The 18,825-nt window shown below is 31.5% G+C and overlaps 4 protein-coding genes across 4 annotated transcripts; 3 read left to right on the forward strand and 1 right to left on the reverse strand.

Annotated features, from left to right (window-relative positions):
• Positions 1 to 9: 9 nt before the first annotated feature.
• Positions 10 to 1,364, reverse strand: LOC124927603. Its single transcript, XM_047468045.1, has 2 exons — positions 1,256 to 1,364; positions 10 to 881 (listed from the first exon to the last, which is right to left on the reverse strand). Exon 2 carries the CDS (start codon positions 858 to 860, stop codon positions 105 to 107), a length of 756 nt encoding a protein of 251 aa, XP_047324001.1. The 5' UTR covers positions 861 to 881; positions 1,256 to 1,364; the 3' UTR covers positions 10 to 104.
• A 5,686-nt stretch (positions 1,365 to 7,050) lies between these two features.
• On the forward strand, positions 7,051 to 7,951 carry LOC124925282. The gene is made up of 4 exons (XM_047465252.1): positions 7,051 to 7,242; positions 7,341 to 7,449; positions 7,546 to 7,642; positions 7,713 to 7,951. Exons 1-4 carry the CDS (start codon positions 7,051 to 7,053, stop codon positions 7,852 to 7,854), a joined length of 540 nt encoding a protein of 179 aa, XP_047321208.1. The 3' UTR covers positions 7,855 to 7,951.
• Positions 7,952 to 8,822: 871 nt separating this feature from the next.
• On the forward strand, positions 8,823 to 14,387 carry LOC124925778 (protein GDAP2 homolog). The gene is made up of 15 exons (XM_047465870.1): positions 8,823 to 8,962; positions 9,219 to 9,627; positions 9,790 to 9,867; positions 10,153 to 10,208; positions 10,696 to 10,815; positions 10,902 to 10,972; positions 11,771 to 11,864; positions 11,956 to 12,165; positions 12,529 to 12,780; positions 12,936 to 13,044; positions 13,147 to 13,214; positions 13,548 to 13,617; positions 13,695 to 13,769; positions 13,849 to 13,940; positions 14,030 to 14,387. The coding sequence occupies exons 2-15, from the start codon at positions 9,316 to 9,318 to the stop codon at positions 14,109 to 14,111; spliced, it is 1,689 nt and encodes a 562-aa protein (XP_047321826.1). The 5' UTR covers positions 8,823 to 8,962; positions 9,219 to 9,315; the 3' UTR covers positions 14,112 to 14,387.
• A 695-nt stretch (positions 14,388 to 15,082) lies between these two features.
• On the forward strand, positions 15,083 to 18,561 carry LOC124927027 (clp protease adapter protein ClpF, chloroplastic). Its single transcript, XM_047467364.1, has 8 exons — positions 15,083 to 15,261; positions 15,584 to 15,944; positions 16,033 to 16,092; positions 16,216 to 16,310; positions 16,819 to 16,991; positions 17,193 to 17,305; positions 18,009 to 18,054; positions 18,158 to 18,561. The coding sequence occupies exons 2-8, from the start codon at positions 15,618 to 15,620 to the stop codon at positions 18,352 to 18,354; spliced, it is 1,011 nt and encodes a 336-aa protein (XP_047323320.1). The 5' UTR covers positions 15,083 to 15,261; positions 15,584 to 15,617; the 3' UTR covers positions 18,355 to 18,561.
• Positions 18,562 to 18,825: the final 264 nt, after the last annotated feature.

Raw genomic sequence — 18,825 nt, forward strand, 5'->3', positions numbered from 1 at the left:
ACAAAAGACTTCAAGAAAAGATGATATACATCCTCAAATAAAGCTACAATATTATTATTGCATGAATCAATCAATATAAGCATTCTGCTGAATGAAGACTGAATTCAGCTGGCAATTTCTCTTACCAGCCAATCCAAACAAGGGTATGCAAAATACAACACCAGAAAAGAAGGCAAGGCAACAACAGCCGTGATTATCAAGTACAAGACTAAGATGGTCGCACTAGCAGGCAACACGAAAATAACAATAAACAGAAACCCGATAATCAAAGGGAACTTTCTAGTGAACTGAATCAAGATATCCAACGACTTTGGGATCAAAAGATTCGGTCTTTCCCTGTTGCGAATATTATTCATGCGGATGGCACTGTTCATGTTTGGTCCAGAACTAGCTGTACGATGAGGAAATGAGACCCTTCTGAGATTAGTGTTGCCAACTTGGCTTCCATGTGTTGGAGACTTGGATCTGTCGCCATGTAAGCTCTCAATCATCCATAGGAGAAAGAAATTCTTTCTTGGAAATCTGAGATTTCCACTGTGAACCAAGCGCAAAGATAGTAAATGGCACCAGGGGCATGAAATGAAGAATGGAACTTGGATATGTTGATTGGAGAATTTCAAGGCAGCCCAATTAAGCCCAAGGACACAGTTTTTACACAAGGTATGACCACACCATAAGACATAAGGCACGTTCTCAACAATGTTAAAGGATTCCCAGCATATTGGGCATTCCAATCCATCTTCAGAATTAACATTTGAACAACTGTCATCATCTGAGAATTCTGAAGAAGCTCCACCGAGATTAACAGAGCTTTTCTTCCTTCCGAAGTTTACAACAGCATTGGAGAAAGAGCTCCACATGATAGTAAGGAAGGAAACAAACTGCAAGAACGAACCCACCAAATCATAAACGATGCTAAGTATTGAATATGAACAATTTCTCAAGCACAAGATGAAGAAACCTAAAGAGGGTATTTTTCGAAATTGAAAACATTGAGATGCTTCTAATCGATTATCCAGATATATGTTAACTGGAAAAACAAAGATGCGGAATTTTATCTCATAAATTATGCAATGTAATATCTACAATATCACTGTATAGACCTCCACAGGTTCACATCAGCAACAATCATAACCCAGATCAGTCGAATTGTGAGCTAACAACTCACATGCATGTAACCCAACATATATGAACACATTTGTCATGTATAAATACTTTACGGATTGCGGAGAATTTTGAAACAAAACGATCTTACTCTGTTCAATAGCAGCAACTGCGATGAGAAGAAGAATGTGAAGATGCTAGAGATTACACTTTCTCTCTCTATCTCTCTCTGGCCGTACAGTGAGGAGGAAGAATAGGGCACAACGGAGACGGCGTAGCAGATCGCCGGGATCGGATCTATTTATAATCTACTATTTTATTTTTATTTTTCATTAATCTTTCAAATTCCACATACATGTAAAACATTTTGGTATCATCATGATAAAATAACATTTATATTTCCTTAGTTAATTTGTTAGAAAATTGGATGTCATGACTCTAATAATTAACTTAAATGCGCCTAATAAATATTATGTAAATAACCGTATCCTATTTTTCGGACAAAAATATCCTGGTCGTGCAACGTGAAGTTGTGCGTTACACAACGGAACCCTAATTCGTCGAGTGTGTTATCGCGAGACGCGACTGTGTTTTCGCGAGACGCGTCCGTGTCGTCGCGCGACGTGACCATCATCGCGCCGCGTTACGCGACGAAGTATTTTTGTCCGAAAAATAGGAAATGATCATTTGCGCAATTTTTATTAGGCGCCGGTCATTTACGCAAATAAAATAATTACTATGGTCATTTTACCAAATTTCCCAATTTATTAGATCTCTTATAAAATAGGGATGGTAATTAGGCGGTTCGGAACAAGGATGTATTTACCATCCCGTCCCGTTTTTATTTCATATATTTTTTTACTACCATCCCTGCCTAATTCGGTTTCGGAGATTCCTCGCGGGGCACCGTTTATATACAATATATTCAAAAATAAATAAAAATTTTATATAAACAGATTTTTTAATATAATATATATTATAATATATTAAAAAATTATATTATTATAAAAAATAAATTTAAAACTCTTATAAAATATAATAAATATATATATATATATTAGTGATTTTATATATTTAATTGTGTTGTTAGTGTTCGGGACATAATCGGTATGGAATCGGAATGGTTCGGAGCGAGGAACACAAATACCAACCCAGTCAACTACCGATCAAACTGGAGAAAAACCGTTCTAAACAAGACAATTCAATTCGGTTACCGCGGAGCGATTTTAAATTATCATCCTTACTTACTTGTAAATTTAAGTTATATGTTAAAGAAAAAACAAAATTGTTACATTAATCTCACCATAAATCATAATTGATGTATTTTTTATTTTCTCCTTTATTAGTATAATTATTTATTTTAGAGGAGGCAGTTGATAGACAAATAAATAAATAAATGTGGACTTAACAATTAAAGAAACACATGCATTTGATATGAAAACCAACAAAATCACCCGCACATCTTCCGTGATAGCGACGTTCTTGTCTAATGCAATGACTATGACAATGCGAATGAGAGAAACATGGACCTTGAAATGTTCTGCTCCGAACTTTGCAAAGATTTACTAACATTCCTCCAACACTTTTCTCTCCAACACTTTTCTCTGCAAAAACAATCGACCATTACAAATTTTATTATGATTTTTCAACCTTATCCTTATTATATCAATTATGAACTTACCCGGAAGGATGATAAGTCCTAAAAATAATACAAGACAAACAAATTTATCCATGTTAATCAATAATAATATGTTAATTTATTTTGATGATATAAGTTTAATATGATGAGTATATTCAAGAATGAGAGATCTATTTAAAGGGGAGGAGAATTGAAGATTTAATATAAATATTAAAACAGATTCTCCCAATCCAAAACAGATTTCACCAATATTTAATCTCAATTCAAAAAAAACTTTACAAACTTAAAAAAATATGGTAACGGATTAAGTTTAAGTATATAACCCGCAAACACACTTAATCAGACGCAAAATTTGTCATCTGACGGGTTTAAACCCATGAACTTAAAGTTAATATTCACGTCTTATAGCCGCTATACTAGAATTAAAGCACTTTTACATACTAATCTTATAAACTTCCTACTTAAGCACTAAGGTCCTGTTTATTGAGATATTTGATCAATGCTATTATGTCATTAAATTAAATTATTTAATAATTTTATTTTTCTATATTTTTAAGATGATTTCAAAAGTAAAATAACAAATAAATAAAATGGTAGTTTTGTTAATTTTCACAAACTACGTCATGTCAAAATTTACTATAATTAATTTGATTTGAATTAATCTAATATTAATAAAGTCGAAAATAAAAAACATGTTAAACTAAAATAAGGCCATTTTTATAAAAAAAGAAAAAAAAAAAAAAGGAAGAAGAAGAAGGAACTAGATAGTGATATTTTTATATATAGACACCCATTTGATTTTTTTATTTTTTCCTAAGTGAAACCAATAATTTTATTTTGTTTTTACAAATTTTAAATGTTCATATATAATGTGTTATTTTTATTTTAGAAATAGATTAGGAAAATAAAAATAAAAAAATGAAATATATATATATATATATATATATATATATATTTATATATATATATATATATATATGAGTAGGATGCAATTTCAAGACTAAGAAAGAATTTTGTAGTTCCAATATCTTTGATTTTAAATTTAGAATTGATAGTTCTAAGATTGGGATATGTTCAATATTATTTTCCAGCTATTAATTAACCTATCATCAACATAAATAAGTAATACAATTATAAATTTATTAGAATATGTAATGTATAAATAGTTCAACTTTGTTAAGTCACAATATTTTATCAAAGACATTATCTAGATACTTGCTCAAGTCCATATTGTTTTTTTTTTTGGTTTACCAACTTTGTGTTTAGATTCACATTCTAAACCATCTGAATTTTTCATATATATATATATATATATATATATATATATATATATATATATATATATATATATATATATATATATATTTCAAAATTACATGAAGAAATGCTTTTTGATATTGATTTGATATAAAAAAACATATTTAAAGAGGTGGTGAAGTTATTAATAAAATTAGGAAGATTTTCGTGTGATGTATACGGATAAAAATATAATTAAAATAAATTTAATAAAAAAATAATATGTATTCAATATTTAAAATTTTAATAAATTAAAAATAATATATTAAAATAAATAATAAAACGTTCTCATTTTAGCTATTAAATTGATTTCGATAAAACAACTTATTTTCTCACATATCTCATCACATATTTTTTTCCGAATGAAGCTCTCATCTCGTGACCTTACACTTTCACTTTGGTCAATCAAATATTTGATTCATATTTTTTAATACTTAACATCGTGACCTCACACTTTGATCAATCAATATATATGATTCATATTTTATTAACCACTTTCAATTGATATCGGTCTATTATTCATCGGCAAATCACATCTCAATTATAATTGGTTAAAAGGTTGTACTTGTTTTGTTAGGTTGCAAGTTTGAAACATACATATATAATTTTTAGTTTTATTTTTAACCGTTTTAAGTTTATGGGCGAGTCAACCTACAATCCGACCCAAGTATCCATTACTCTCACATATATATTCAAATTAAGCACAACTTTCGACCCGACAATTTGGACACTTTAAAAGTGAAGCATCATTATATATATATATATAGATTAGTTAGTTAAAAAGTTGAACTTACTCGAGTTCATCTAATTTGGTGTTGAATTTAAAATATAAAATTAGCCTAGTTGGTTAAAGGGTTGTACTTATTTTTGTTAGGTTACAAGTTTGAAACATACATATAACATTTTTAATTTTTTTTAACCGTTTTAAGTTTATGGACGGGTCAACCCACAATCCGACCCAAGTATCAATTTACTTTCACATATATATTCAAATTAATCACAACTCTCGACCCGACAATTCAGATATTTTAAAAATTAAGCATCATTATATATAGGAAAAAACTCATTTAGACATATGTACTTATATAACTAACTCATTCATACGTATATTTATAGATGTTCATATAGCCTTTTATAGATGTTCATATAGCCTTTATTATTAATCAGAGTTAAATTTTTTTATATATTTATTAATTAAATATTAATATATTTTTTTTCTCGTTCTTTTTCATTAATTAAACCATTTAATTTTTTTATTATTTTCATATTAGTTTCTCTTTTTTTATTTCATCTTTTATTTTATTAACTTTTATTTCTTTTAATCCTTAAATTCTCATTTTGAATAAATTTTAACAATTTATTTATGTATTTTAAGTTTTACTTTAATAATTTTATGTAGGATTTCTTTCTTATTTAATTCAATATGAACAAAAATGAAATTAATAATTTTTAACTTTTTTTTATTTTATTTTATACCTCACTCCTACTTTTGTTACTTTTTTTACTTTGTGGGAACCTAGGGCTAATGATTTTGTTTAGAAGAACTATCACAATTTTACATTATTTAGTTTGCGATGTTTATAACGTAAGATTTTGTAAGGTCTACAGTTGCAGAACGTCTACGATAAAAGTCATTACCGGAATCTTGATTGTGATGTCAATACATAATTGGTGTGATTTATTTGAGGACTTTATAAATTTGGAATAAAACTAAATCTTTTGAACCTAATTTAGTAGAGACTTCCATTAATGTTATGTGTCACGGGCTCGGTCTTTCCATTAACGACCCATGCGATATTAGGTACGATCTTCGAAAGAACGAGTAACTAGACAGCCTTACTCGAAGCAACCCTCGATACTTATTAGAATTGACACAAGAATTCTAGAAACAAGAGAAAATAAACTCTTACAAAGAATATTAATATTATATAACTTGAATGAATACATGGTGCTTTACTAATAATACATTTGAGTATTTATAAGACTCATTGTAGCTACCATATTAATGACGCACTAATTTAGGATATTTCTTCTAATTGTCAATTAGTGATGCATTAATTGTCTTTAATTGCGGATGGGTATACTTAGACGATTGGACCTTTCATTGAACTAGAAAGATGAGGGCAACTATGACATATGTCTATGGATAAATATGAGATTTGTTTCGATTTCTCTCTAATTTAGAATTGTATGTATTTTTTTTTAGCATTTCCACACAATTAGGTGTATCCAATAATAAACCTAACTCATTTGTATTTTATGATTTTATTTTATAATTTTTATTAGAAAAAATGGTTGGTTAAAAAAATAAAATAATTTATCTCTTTACTTTTATTCCTCACACTTTTTACAATAATTTCCAACAAATGAAGTGATGTCACGTTATTCTCTCCTCCAAAATTTTAAAATCTCTTTAAAATAATAATCATGTATACACCATTAGTGTTGAAACTATTTTCTTAATATAAATATACGATGGTTTAAATAACTATTTGTAAAAAAAAAAAAAAAAAAAAATATTTGAGAGAAAATCTGGGTTCGTTCAATTATGGTGGTATACATACTCTATTTGAATTTATACACGAAGTATTAACTGCTGTTATAGTTTATAAAGGTTTTTAATTTATTTTCTTCTATAATAATGTAAATTTTCATATATTATAATATATATTAAATTCTTTTATATAATTTTGTTTAAAAGTAACTTTTTTTTTTTTTTAGATTATGGTATAATAAACAATAGTGTATCATGAAGATTTTATGAACGAGTATAATGAGACCGATAGTAAATAAATTCATAAATTCAAATAATTGAACCTTAAAATCTTTATATGTAACATTTAAAAAAGAAAAAGAAAATCTAAAATTTTAATTATAAAATGTAAAATAATATTATTTATTGATGACTGTAGAAAATTAGCCGCTTGGCAATATTACAACCAATCATTCTTAAGCTTCTTCTTCTTCTTTTTCTTGTCTCTCTGTAATTGCGAACACTGATTGGAAGAGAAATGTCGACTCTGTGTGGTGGTACTGCTATTATCATGTTTACTTCTTCCTCTTCTTCATTTTCAGTATTATCATCAGCATCAGCATCGCCGGCGACGCCGTCTCGCCTTCCGAACAAGTCTCATCCTGCCGGAACAAGTACAACAACAACAAGGCGGCTTCTTCTTCAGACGCTTACAGCTTCCATGGTCGCAGTTCCCTTCACCTCCTCCCCCGGTAATCTCTCTCTCTCTCTCTATATATATATACCCATTAATTATGCTGCAATGGCAACTCCATCCATAGTTTATAGTTTTGTTTGATCTGGGCAGCTAAAGCAGGGATTTTATCGGGTTACCCTGGAATTGAATCTGTTCCTGGCCCTGATTTACCATCTATTGAGTTTCTCAATAAATGGAACGGTAATACCTACCTACGCTTTACTTAATTTGTTTTAAATGATGTTCAGGAAAAAATGAATTAGAATTCTGCCCTTTATTTTCTGTACGTTGTTGTAGATGAGAATCAGAAACTCTATACTGAAAATGATAAGAGATTCAAGGATTCCCCCATTCTCAAAAAGCTTCTTGAGCAATCAAAGCTCAACAAAGACAAGTAAGTATTAATATATAATCGTTGATATCTTGAATGATCATGAATCATTCATTATATAAGATATTGGCAGGAATAAACAACTAGTTGCTGACAAATACTGCTTAAGAGGAGCAGAATGGGGAGTGGGAGATTGTTCAGCAGAGGGAATGACACCAGATGAAAGAGATAAGTTCATAGCCATGTTGAAGCAGAAGGTCGGCGAGAAAGACTAGATCACTTTTTAATTCCATTTTTTATTCTTTTGTTAAAAGATATAATCTTTAATCTTCATTACCCAAATCAATGCCATTGGATCTGTATTTATTTGTATTTTATATGCCCACTTTTGAAACTAACTTAAGTTTTCATCCCAATTCGGAAATAAATTTGACGGAATGATCCTAGTAACAGGGGTAAATGAGGGGGTGAGGCCCCGGTGACCACTTTCATATTTTTTTTTTTTACAAAATTGTCCCTGTCGCGAAACGGACGCAACCGGATGCATGCGAAAAGTCCACAATCGAGAGACGCAACCGGTAATCGCGAGACCAAATTTTTCAAAAAAAAGAAATTTACGTCTTACGAATGCCGATTGCATCTCACAACAGAGGTAATTTCGTCAAAAAAATAAAAATAGAGTAATCACCCGCGCATTTAAACTTATGCGTTAGTCACGAGTTCATTTTATCCTATTTCCCTCCAAGACTGGACACAATAAAAATGTTAATAAAATATAGTTAAGGTCTTGTTCTTTTGGTTTTTTTTTAAAAAGTCATCTAAAATTAATTATTAAATCAATTACTTCTCAACAATCACATCACTCATTTAATTAATCAAAATACTAAAATATCCTCTATTTTAAATTATTATTTTTTATTTTATTTATATATATCAATACCTTTTAAGTCTTTTTACCAAAAATAATCATTACCTCTTTAAAATCATTATCAATCATTACTTTTTTCTGCTCTAAATTTTTTCAAAAACTCGAATCCAAACAAGGCCTAACATATAATTAAGTTAATTAGACATGAGTTAAATAAAATTGTAAAAGGAAAAGAAGTTATTGAGAAAGAATTATTGGAGTTGGGAAATTATAAAGTTGCCCTTGGAAAAGACCAAAATGACGGTTCAGAATTGACGCGCGTCTACTAGAGAGAATTACAGCAATAACGAGGGCAGTTTGGACCAATGGTCAATAACAGACAATTGTATTATTAAGTCTATTTTATTTCTCGTCTCGAAATTCAGGCCAAGCTGACTCTGTAGCGACCTCATCAGGTCCAGCAAATTCTCTGCCTTCGCTGCTCAATCATCCTTCGTTGTTCAACCCATCCCCCCGTATGTTCAAATCATCTTTTCTTGCTTAAATTGATTTTGGATTCTTGGAATTTCAATTTTGTTTCTTCCAACTATTTACTACGTCTAGCTAGCCCTAGGGGAATTTGACTATCTCTGTTGGGATGATTCTTTAGATGGGTGTAATCCCAAATTCTCAATTCACCAAGAAACCAACTTTAAATCAGATTGTGATTAAGAATTGATATACTTAACTGGGTTCTTGTACTTTTTTTATTGTGATCAAATCTTTGTACAGGATTGTTGAGGAGTGGGTAGTTTATGACGAAGGATTGAGTTTCTAGCTGAGGGCGTAAAACAGTTGTAGTTGCTGCTGGAGTATTAGAGTCACAAATATGTACAGAACTGTAGCTAATGCTGCTGACAGGGATGGATCACCTATTGACAATGGTGATTCCATTGTCACATTGGATCAATTACCCTGTTGGAGTGATACTGAGTTCAGAAACTCATACGAGAATGAAGATCCAGCTTTCCCAAATTTGTACTTTCCGGACCCTTTGGCATCTCCTTCAGACGCGGAGAGCAGTGGCAATGGAATGATGTCTAGATTTCCTGTAGATCATGAAATCAACTCTAAGATATATTTGTGGAGAGGGAATCCTTGGAACATTGAGGTTGATGCTGTTGTCAATTCCACAAATGAGGTGAGCTGTTAAAACCTTGCAAAGCAGTATCTTTGCCTTTTGAGTTAGTTTCTGATTGCCGATCCATTTCATTAGTTATTTAGATCCAACAGAAATGCACCTACAAACCAAAGTTGTAATCTAAATTAGTAAATACTTTCAACAATCTCATGTATCACACAGGGCTTAGATGAGGCACAAAGTAGCTCAGGGTTACATGCAGCTGCTGGGCCTGGTCTTGCTGAAGAATGTGCAACTCTGGTAAGAGAACAATATTAAAATTATAGGAACACCTTCTCTTTTATTACTAACTTCCTTTTTACTGTGTGACCTTAATTATCGAATAGAAAATATATGTATAGATGTTAAATCTTACAAGAAGATATAGATTTCAAACTAGAGATTTGATTTAATTTAATATTACGTCAGTTCTTCTTAGAAACTATTGCTGATGCTGGAAGCTGGACGGGAAAGTGTATTGGATGTTTTAAGGATGAATTGTCATTGAACATCTGACGATTGATCTTATTTTGTTTATATTCATAGGGTGGCTGTCGAACGGGTATGGCAAAGGTTACTAATGCATATGATCTTCCTGCTAGGTGAGCATCTAGTTCATCATCAGCTACTTTTCAGTTACGTGCTATTCATACTAGGGATATACCTTTTGGATCATATACTTCTTTACTAGAAGTATATCTTATTTATTGTTCATCCTGTTTTAACCTCTTCATGCTGAAATGCTCAACTGAAATTTTACAATTTCATTTCAACAATGTTTAGTATTATATTTATCCCTTACAAATATATCACCAACTATATCTTATACTCATCTACTGCTGTATTTAAGGAAGTTTTTGAAGAACAAAGATCATACATAATACACATTTTTTATAATGTTTCCAGGGAAGATCTTCAAGTATATCAGAGAATTTGTAACTTGAGAGTATTTTCATGTTTCTGAATTGTTTGTTTTATTGGGAGTGAATGATTCTTGTTTACACAGGTTAATTATTTATCTCAAGAATCTTTTTGAGACGTGAACTTGTACTTAGTTCATCTAGAACTAACCTACTTCATATTCTTTAGGAGGGTTATTCATACTGTTGGTCCAAAGTATGCTGTAAAATATCATACTGCTGCGGAGAATGCATTGAGTCACTGTTACAGGTCTTGCCTGGAACTTCTTGTCGAAAACGGTCTTCAGAGGTCAGTAGCAGCAAAACTATCTGTTAATGTATTTGAAGTTGGTCTATCAAAAAGGTCATGAAAATCATATAGCTGGATTGATGCAGTATTGCCATGGGGTGTATATACACGGAGGCAAAAAATTATCCTCGTGAACCAGCAGCACATGTGGCTATAAGTGAGATTTTCTCTTCTTATTTTCGCTGTTTAAGCTGTTGCATGTCTTTTTATGTGCATGTTCTTGCTGTGAGTTGTATAACAGATCATTAACATGCTAAGGGCAGTATGATAGAACTAAAAAAAGTAACTACTGGATAATGAAGATCAGCGTTTCTAGAGAATATGATTATAAAGTGTCATAAAACCTAAATCTCTGAAAATGAAGTGTTGAATGCAGGATACTGATTTTTAAGTGCCGAATTAGTCAAGTTTATCAAAAATAAATGTTGAATAAATCAAATGAAAATATCTGAATTTTAACTCTTTTGAGTTGGTTTGGTAAAATGTGTAACTAATGTCTGAAAAGTACTTAAAGACTGTTTTATTTTTCTGAAAAAGGTTAACTTTTATTAAAAAAAAGCGAAAGATGCGTTCAAACGTTACAAAATGGAAGGAAAAAGTACTTAAAAAGACTGTTTTACCCTTGTAGTGACGTGATTTGATTATTTTCAAGGGTTAAAGTTGTATTTTGTACGCACCTACTATCTTACCGAGTTAAGCCATGTATAGATCAACATATTAAGCCCATATTTTAACTTAATTTGAGTTGGAATCTAAATAATTGATTGACTTAGATAATATTTATGAAATAAACTTATTTTAAATAAGCACTTAATTGCTTAGATTAAATGATAAGTTGTGTTGTCAAACAATGCCCAAGTAGAATACATGTGAGCTAGGTTAACTATAATGTATTTATGAACCTGTTTATTATGTTGGTACATAAACTTATTATCCTTGTCGTCGTTCTAATTAGGAACTGTACGAAGATTTCTTGAAAAACAAAAAGAAAAAATAACAGCTGTAGTGTTTTGTACTACAACAGTACTTGACACAGAGATATATAAGAGGTACATTACTCTAAATTTGACTATATTCTTAATCTGGATTCATGTGAAATTTTACTGCGTCTGTATCTCTCATAGCATTTTCACAATGTAGGTTACTTCCCCTTTACTTTCCTCGGGATCAACATGAAGAAGAAGTAGCCATATTAAAGCTTCCTGCTGATGTTGGGGATGAAAATGGAGAGACTGTTATCGTTGAGCGCAAGATCAGGATAAAACCTTTGCCCAATGTAAAAAGGAATGTTGCGAAACCACTCCAAGAATCCATGGATCTCCCTGTTAGTGATGTTGGTTTGACAAGACGGTTAGTATGCATGGAAGTTTTCCTTGTCTTTTAAATTCTAGTTTTTTTCTTTCTTTCTCTTTTTTCCTTCGTCTCTTCTTGCATTCTTATTGGTTAAGTTTATTTGTCAATGCCATGCCCTTAATCCAGTGATTATATGCATGCAGTTTCCATTACCTTTCTTTCTTGGTTTCTTACGCCTTTTGTCATTATTTTGTATATCTGGAGTCATATTTGGATCCATTGATTTCTATTTTTTTTAAATGGTCATGAAGACTAGAACCCATTACCTTGTGTTCATAAGCCTTGCGCTCTACCAATCACCGAGCTAAATGAGCCTTCCATATTTGGATCCATTGAACTCATTCATTTTTTTATAAACAGAAACTCTGCATATATGGAGTCATATTTGGATCCTGCTTTCATGTCACTAATCAAGGATCCAGATCAAAGACGTAAGGAGCAATGGGAAAAAACTGCTCAAGCACAGAACAGATGGAATTGTGCTAAAGTACTTGGTTTTGGCGACCTGGGAGGCCCTCCATTGTCTGCTGCAGAAGAATACTCACTTCATTCTCGTTATCTTGCTAAAGCAAATTCTCTCAACCTGTCTGAAATTGCAGAAATGAAAATTGTGTAAGCAAATGCTGTGTAGTTTGATAACTTGTTGACTTTGTAAGCTACTGTTTCTCCCATTGAATTTAATCAAAAATTGTAGTATGACTTTTATGAGGGCTTTTCATAAGATTAGTCTTTTCAAGCATTGTTGACATTCTTAAAATGGCTTTCAGCTATCGTGGTGGTGTGGATAGTGAAGGCCATCCAGTGATGGTTATAGTGGGAGCACATTTTCTGCTGCGATGTCTTGACCTAGAGAGATTTGTCCTGTATGTTGTTAAGGTGAAATGTCCTCTGCTGCTTTTCCTCTTTAATTCTCCATTTCTTGCTGCACTGTTTCATTCTTTTTACTCTTCCATTGATTATTGGAGTTTAACAATGCAGGAGTTTGAACCCCTGATCCAGAAGCCATATACTCTTGTTTATTTACATTCTGCAGCATCTTTACAAGTGTAAGTTTCAAATACTTCAATAAATCTTAGGACTTCAACTTATCCTTGTATTTTTCTTTAAATAAGTTGAGACTTTTCATAGCTTTTTGAAAGTAGACCCATGCTAAGAGACCTTTAGTTTCTACTATTCTCTAAGAATTTCTAGATTGACTAATTGTTGAGTTAAGAATCTTTCTATTTGGAAACACTTTTTCTTTATGATAAAACGCCAATAAATATCTGAAATTGTGTCTCTTGATTTCATCTGGATACACATCCAGATAAGAGAATGTTCTCTTTGTCTCTCAATTAAATGATGTTGTCTTGCCTTTGAATTATTGTTGGAGAAAACAGGCAACCTGACTTGGGATGGATGAGAAGATTACAGCAAATACTTGGAAGAAAGCACCAAAAGAATTTGCATGTATGCAAAAGTTTTGTAGCTGTTTTCCCATTAAAAGAATCAAAATCAACTAGCCGATCTGTTTATGCTATGTGCAGGCTATATACGTTCTTCATCCTACTTTTGGGCTTAAAGCTGCAGTCATGGGTTTGCAACTGTTAGTAGACAGTGTGGTATGTCTCTAATAATTTACATATATAGTAATTATTGTGGTTTAGAGGCACACTCATTTTTGGAAACTTAAACATTTAGGTGTGGAAAAAAGTTGTATATGTTGATAGGCTTTTGCAGCTATTCAAATATGTTCCACGCGAGCAACTCACCATCCCTGACTTTGTTTTCCAGTTAAGTTTTTTCTTCTTCTTCTTTCCCTTCATTATCTGGGCTTTAAGACTGCGTTCTATCTGACTTTTGAAGTTCGATTTCGTTCCAGGCATGATTTGGAAGTGAATGGAGGAAAAGGCGTAATTGTGGACCCCAGAACAAAGTATGTGTATCAACGTCCTCAGAGCTGAGACTGTTCTTGGGGTTTAATTCGTATATTTTGGGATTCTTTGTGGTTGAGTTGTTATTTGTTGATTTGTTCACTAGTTGATCTTCATTCCTTTATTTGTGGCACTTGATTCTTTTATGTTTCTAATGGGGTTCTATGTTGTTCACTGGTATTCATATAAATATATATTTTTTTCTTTTGAGGGGTGTGATTTGTGAATGACAATAAATGTTTGCTCTCTTCTGTACTTTTTATTAATGTCTGATGATGCAGATAATTGAAAATGGTTTCTATTGATGAACTGTTTTTTTTTTTTTTTTTTTTTTTTTTTTTTTTTTTTTTTTTTTTTTTTTTTTTTTACTTTTCTCATGTTATTTTGTTCAAATTTTAATGTTAATGCAGGAGTGGTGGCCAACGGACGTTTTAAATAAAAATGGTTCTATTGTCCAAATCATTTATTAAGACAATATTTTATGAGAATACATAAAATGTTCAAGTGTTTAACTATAGGAGGACTGAAAATGAGTCAATTGGTTAAATTTGTTTTATTAAAAAAAAACATATAACTTAAATTTATTTTTTTTAGTGAGAATAGAACATAAAAGGTATTTTTGTTGAGAATATAAAATATTCCACCTAAAGTGTTTTAATAAATAAAATTGACTTTTTGGACATGTACTTTTAGTTATATATATTTTAAATTAAAGTTTATTTTCTAAAAAAAAAAAAAACTAATAAGACTCTCATTTATAACTTAAAAGGCATTTTTAGGAATGGAACAAACTATTTAGGTATGTATAGTTTGGATTCTAATAGATATTTATCTGGCTTAGAGATTCTTTATATAAATAATTAAATTTTATTTATTTTGTTAGATTATTATAAGAGATTGTTATTGAGTGGTGGATATTTAAAACTAGAAAATTTCATTCTCAAACGAGCCTTAAAATATTCTGCAAATTTTATATTTTTTAGCTTGAAAGAAGAGAATTAAAACAATTTTTTTTGGTCGTTGGAGATAATAATAATAATAATAATAATAATAATAATAATAATAATAATAATAATAATAATAATAATGTAATCCATCCAAATCCAATGGTTTTGTTTTCTGCGAGAGTGAGAGGAGGAGAAGCAGAAGACCTGAAAAATCTCCCGTCCGGCGGTCGGAGGTAAGAGTTCTTTTCTCCGGCGACATAATGTAAACATATTCCTCTATCTATACCTCATATAGCATGATCGTCGTTAAAAAAAAAAATGCCTTGTTAATATTTCAGTTCCTGGAATTCCTTCCACAAATTGTTTATTCCTTCCTACTCACCAATTTCTGTTCAAAATTAGCCGAGGCAGGCGCTTTTGTCATCACATTTGCTTCTGGTGTTGATTTATTCTTTCATTCATTCATGTGATGTACATCTCATTGTCTGTTCTGTGAAATCCTATTTGTACAAGATTTAACCTTTTTTTTTTCTGCTTTTGTTTTTGCATGAGAAGGCCTATGTTGTAAGGGTGGTGCTTCTTTTGAACAATGGTGCCAGTTAATCCAGCTAGTCCTACATCAGTTCCAGGAAGCAGTGGCATATACGATTCTGTAAAATTTATAGGGGGGCAGTTAAGGTTTATAAAGAGAAGCCGTCCTTCTTTTGAAGGCTCGTGCCCTAGGAATTTGGATGTGAATAGAATAGCCTCAACATGGAATGTTAATGGATTGAGGAAACGAAATGTGAAAGCTAAGGCTAGATGGTTGTTTAGGGGAGGTGAAGAAGAACTTGATGCTAAATCAGAACAAAGTGAGAGTGCAAACGAAGATATATTGATTTTCTTTTTCCAGCTGGACTTGCAAACTCAAGTACAGGTTTGATGATCTTCATAAGTTGTTCAGTTAATGTTTATGTTGCAAATTGTGTTGTTTACTCAAAACCCAACGGAATTTATTCTGGCAGCGTGCTTTGAACCTTGAGCAATATGATATTGCCAACAATCTGAGGAAGAAGCTTTCACAGGTTAGATCATTTGGAGCTCTTCAAAAAGTGTTGTTGACAGGGCATCAAATCTTTTTAACTAAAAATTACCAACGTTTTAGATGGTTTGGAAGCTTCACTAATAAAATGTTTGTGATTTGGAAGGTCGAAGAAGAACTGGTAAAGCAACAAGAAGTAAGAAGGGGATCATCCTCAAAAAGTGAAGCACAGGATATCGCTATAAGCTTGTTACGATTGAGGTACTTCTGATTATTGTGTAATTGTATCCGCTCCTTTATCTGTTGTATTATGGCTTTATAATGTTTGATAAAATTGGAAATTGTGTACTGAATTCATAATTAGTTTGTGTAAAATATTATATAGAATACTTCTAAAATTACTTTTAGTACAATTTAACAAATTAAGTGTTTAGTTAAGTAATGTTGACTTAAAATTCAACACTTGTTTTTGGATCTACTTGATGATTTAAAGTGGGTTACTCAATTCAGTTATCAAACTGTCTTAAAGGAAAAGTACTGAACCTATTGAGATTAAGGGATAAGTCTGGATGGAAGAACAATCAGAAAAATAACAAAAGAATATTTAATCCCTTGTGCTCTACCACTGACCTAAGCGAGCCTTTCGATTTTCTGCTATTCTAATCCTTAGGTTTTGCTGTAATAATAAATTTATGTTATACAGATGTTATCGCATTCATTGATAACATGTAAAGCCTTAAACTGCCTTTTGTTGCTCTCTTTACTACAGTGCAGATCTACAGAATGCAATCCAGAAAGAAAACTATGGCATGGCAGCAGAATTACGGGATAGAATTTCTAAACTCGAGGCAGAATCCCTTGCTGCCACAGCAAAAGCTCAACTCTATGAGAAGGCTCAGTATGCATTTAGATTGGGACAGAAAGTAAAACACAAGATTTTTGGTACATCCTTGTTGGTAAACTGATGTGGATAGAATTGTCTTTTGACAGCCTTTTCAAACTCAGTTTCAGTTCTACATTGTTTCCACTAGATTCTTATATAAGTTCCTGGTTTGTATGAAAATACGCAATCAACAAAATGACTTGTTGTTTTGAGTATTCTGAACAAATTTTGAGACCTGATTTTGTGACATCTCCCATCAGGCTATAGAGCTGTGGTGTGTGGAATGGATCCAATATGCTGCGAGTCAACTACATGGAGAGAAGCTGCTCAGGTTAAAAAACTGTCTCGTGGTCCAGATCAGCCATTTTACCAGGTCAGAATTGTTTTGATGTTTGTTTCCAATAACTGTAAATATCACTTGGGACAGAGATTTCAACATCTAAGATGATCAAAACTATGAATTTTACTTCAAATAAGTAAATAATCTGCTCCATTGTAGTAAAATATTACACCTCAATACAAGACAACATCTTTCCTTGTTTTTGCTTTAATCCAAGTTTCAGCCCAGGAGTTTGACTTGTGGCCACAATTTTGTGTAAATTGAGTCTTCGAAAACTGGTAATTTGCCACAATTTGGTTGGAAAATCATCAAAACTAAAATTTCATGTTTTTTTTTTGTTTGGTATAAGTTTGTCTCTTTTCATTATGATCCAAATAATTTTTTGGATGATGATTCAGATTCTACTGTTATTTTTTACTTTAATTGGTTATATTTTATGGATCATAATCCAAATTATTGTATAGATTACTGTGATTTTTTGCAAACATAACAAATGTATGTTTTTCCAGCTCATGATCCAAATTATAAAATGTGATGAAAACAGCTGGTTATATATGACATTTTTTAGCCAATGGCCATATCTAGAATCAAATATAGAATCTAGAATCAAATATCTGAAAATCAGGGATAGAAGGAAATCAAAGATTGTATACATTCTTTCCATTACAGTTATAACCTTGTATAGGTTCAAGTTGTTATGAAGCCGAGTTCCTATAACTTGGCACTTCTTTTGCAGGTATTAGTTGACGTACATGTTGACCCCAATCTGCTTGTTACATACGGTAATTAAGATATCTTGATCTTTTTGTTCATCAGATTGATAATAAGTGGAACTTAATACAATTTCCTTTGAACAATTAATTAATATGTTGTATTTTTTTACAGTTGCTGAGGAAAATTTACTAGCGATGGAGGAACCAGACTTGAACGGATTTGATCATCCTTATTTGTCTTTCCTATTCTATGGAGCGGATGCAGCTGGTGATTTCATCCCAATAAAGCAGTTGAGAGAAAAGTTCAATCGACCCAGGCATGAGCTGCCATACGATCCCACGGAAGAGGGTGGTGGACAAGCTGCTTAGTTAGGCCCTTCGTCGCATCAAGAACAAAATAAAGAAAACACTTTAAGCAGCAATTATTTACATATAATCTTAGTTTAGCTCGTTTCCAAATCCTAAAACAACTTTGTAGATGGGAATGAATCTGAAAATTGTAATATGATGGCACCAAATAAAACTTTTTGAGACTACAAATTTTATAGTATGTAAAGAAAATGGCTTCTTTTCCCATTTTTGAATTTTTGAAAGAAGAGATGAAACTGAAGCAAATCCTAATGGTTTGTCAGGTTTGAAATGAAAGTCTTTTTATTATAATATAACTATAAAAATATATTTTAATTAATGATTGGAGTGATTTTAATGAATGAAAAAAAAAATGATTTTGATTAAACTCGTAATTGAAGAAAAATCTTTAGGATATACGGATCCTACCAGGTGAAAGAAATGAGTATTATTGTATGATGGGCCGGATCTTTGAGTTCACTATCACCTACA

This window comes from Impatiens glandulifera, chromosome 2 (assembly GCF_907164915.1).
Source record: "Impatiens glandulifera chromosome 2, dImpGla2.1, whole genome shotgun sequence".
Taxonomy (NCBI): domain Eukaryota; kingdom Viridiplantae; phylum Streptophyta; class Magnoliopsida; order Ericales; family Balsaminaceae; genus Impatiens; species Impatiens glandulifera.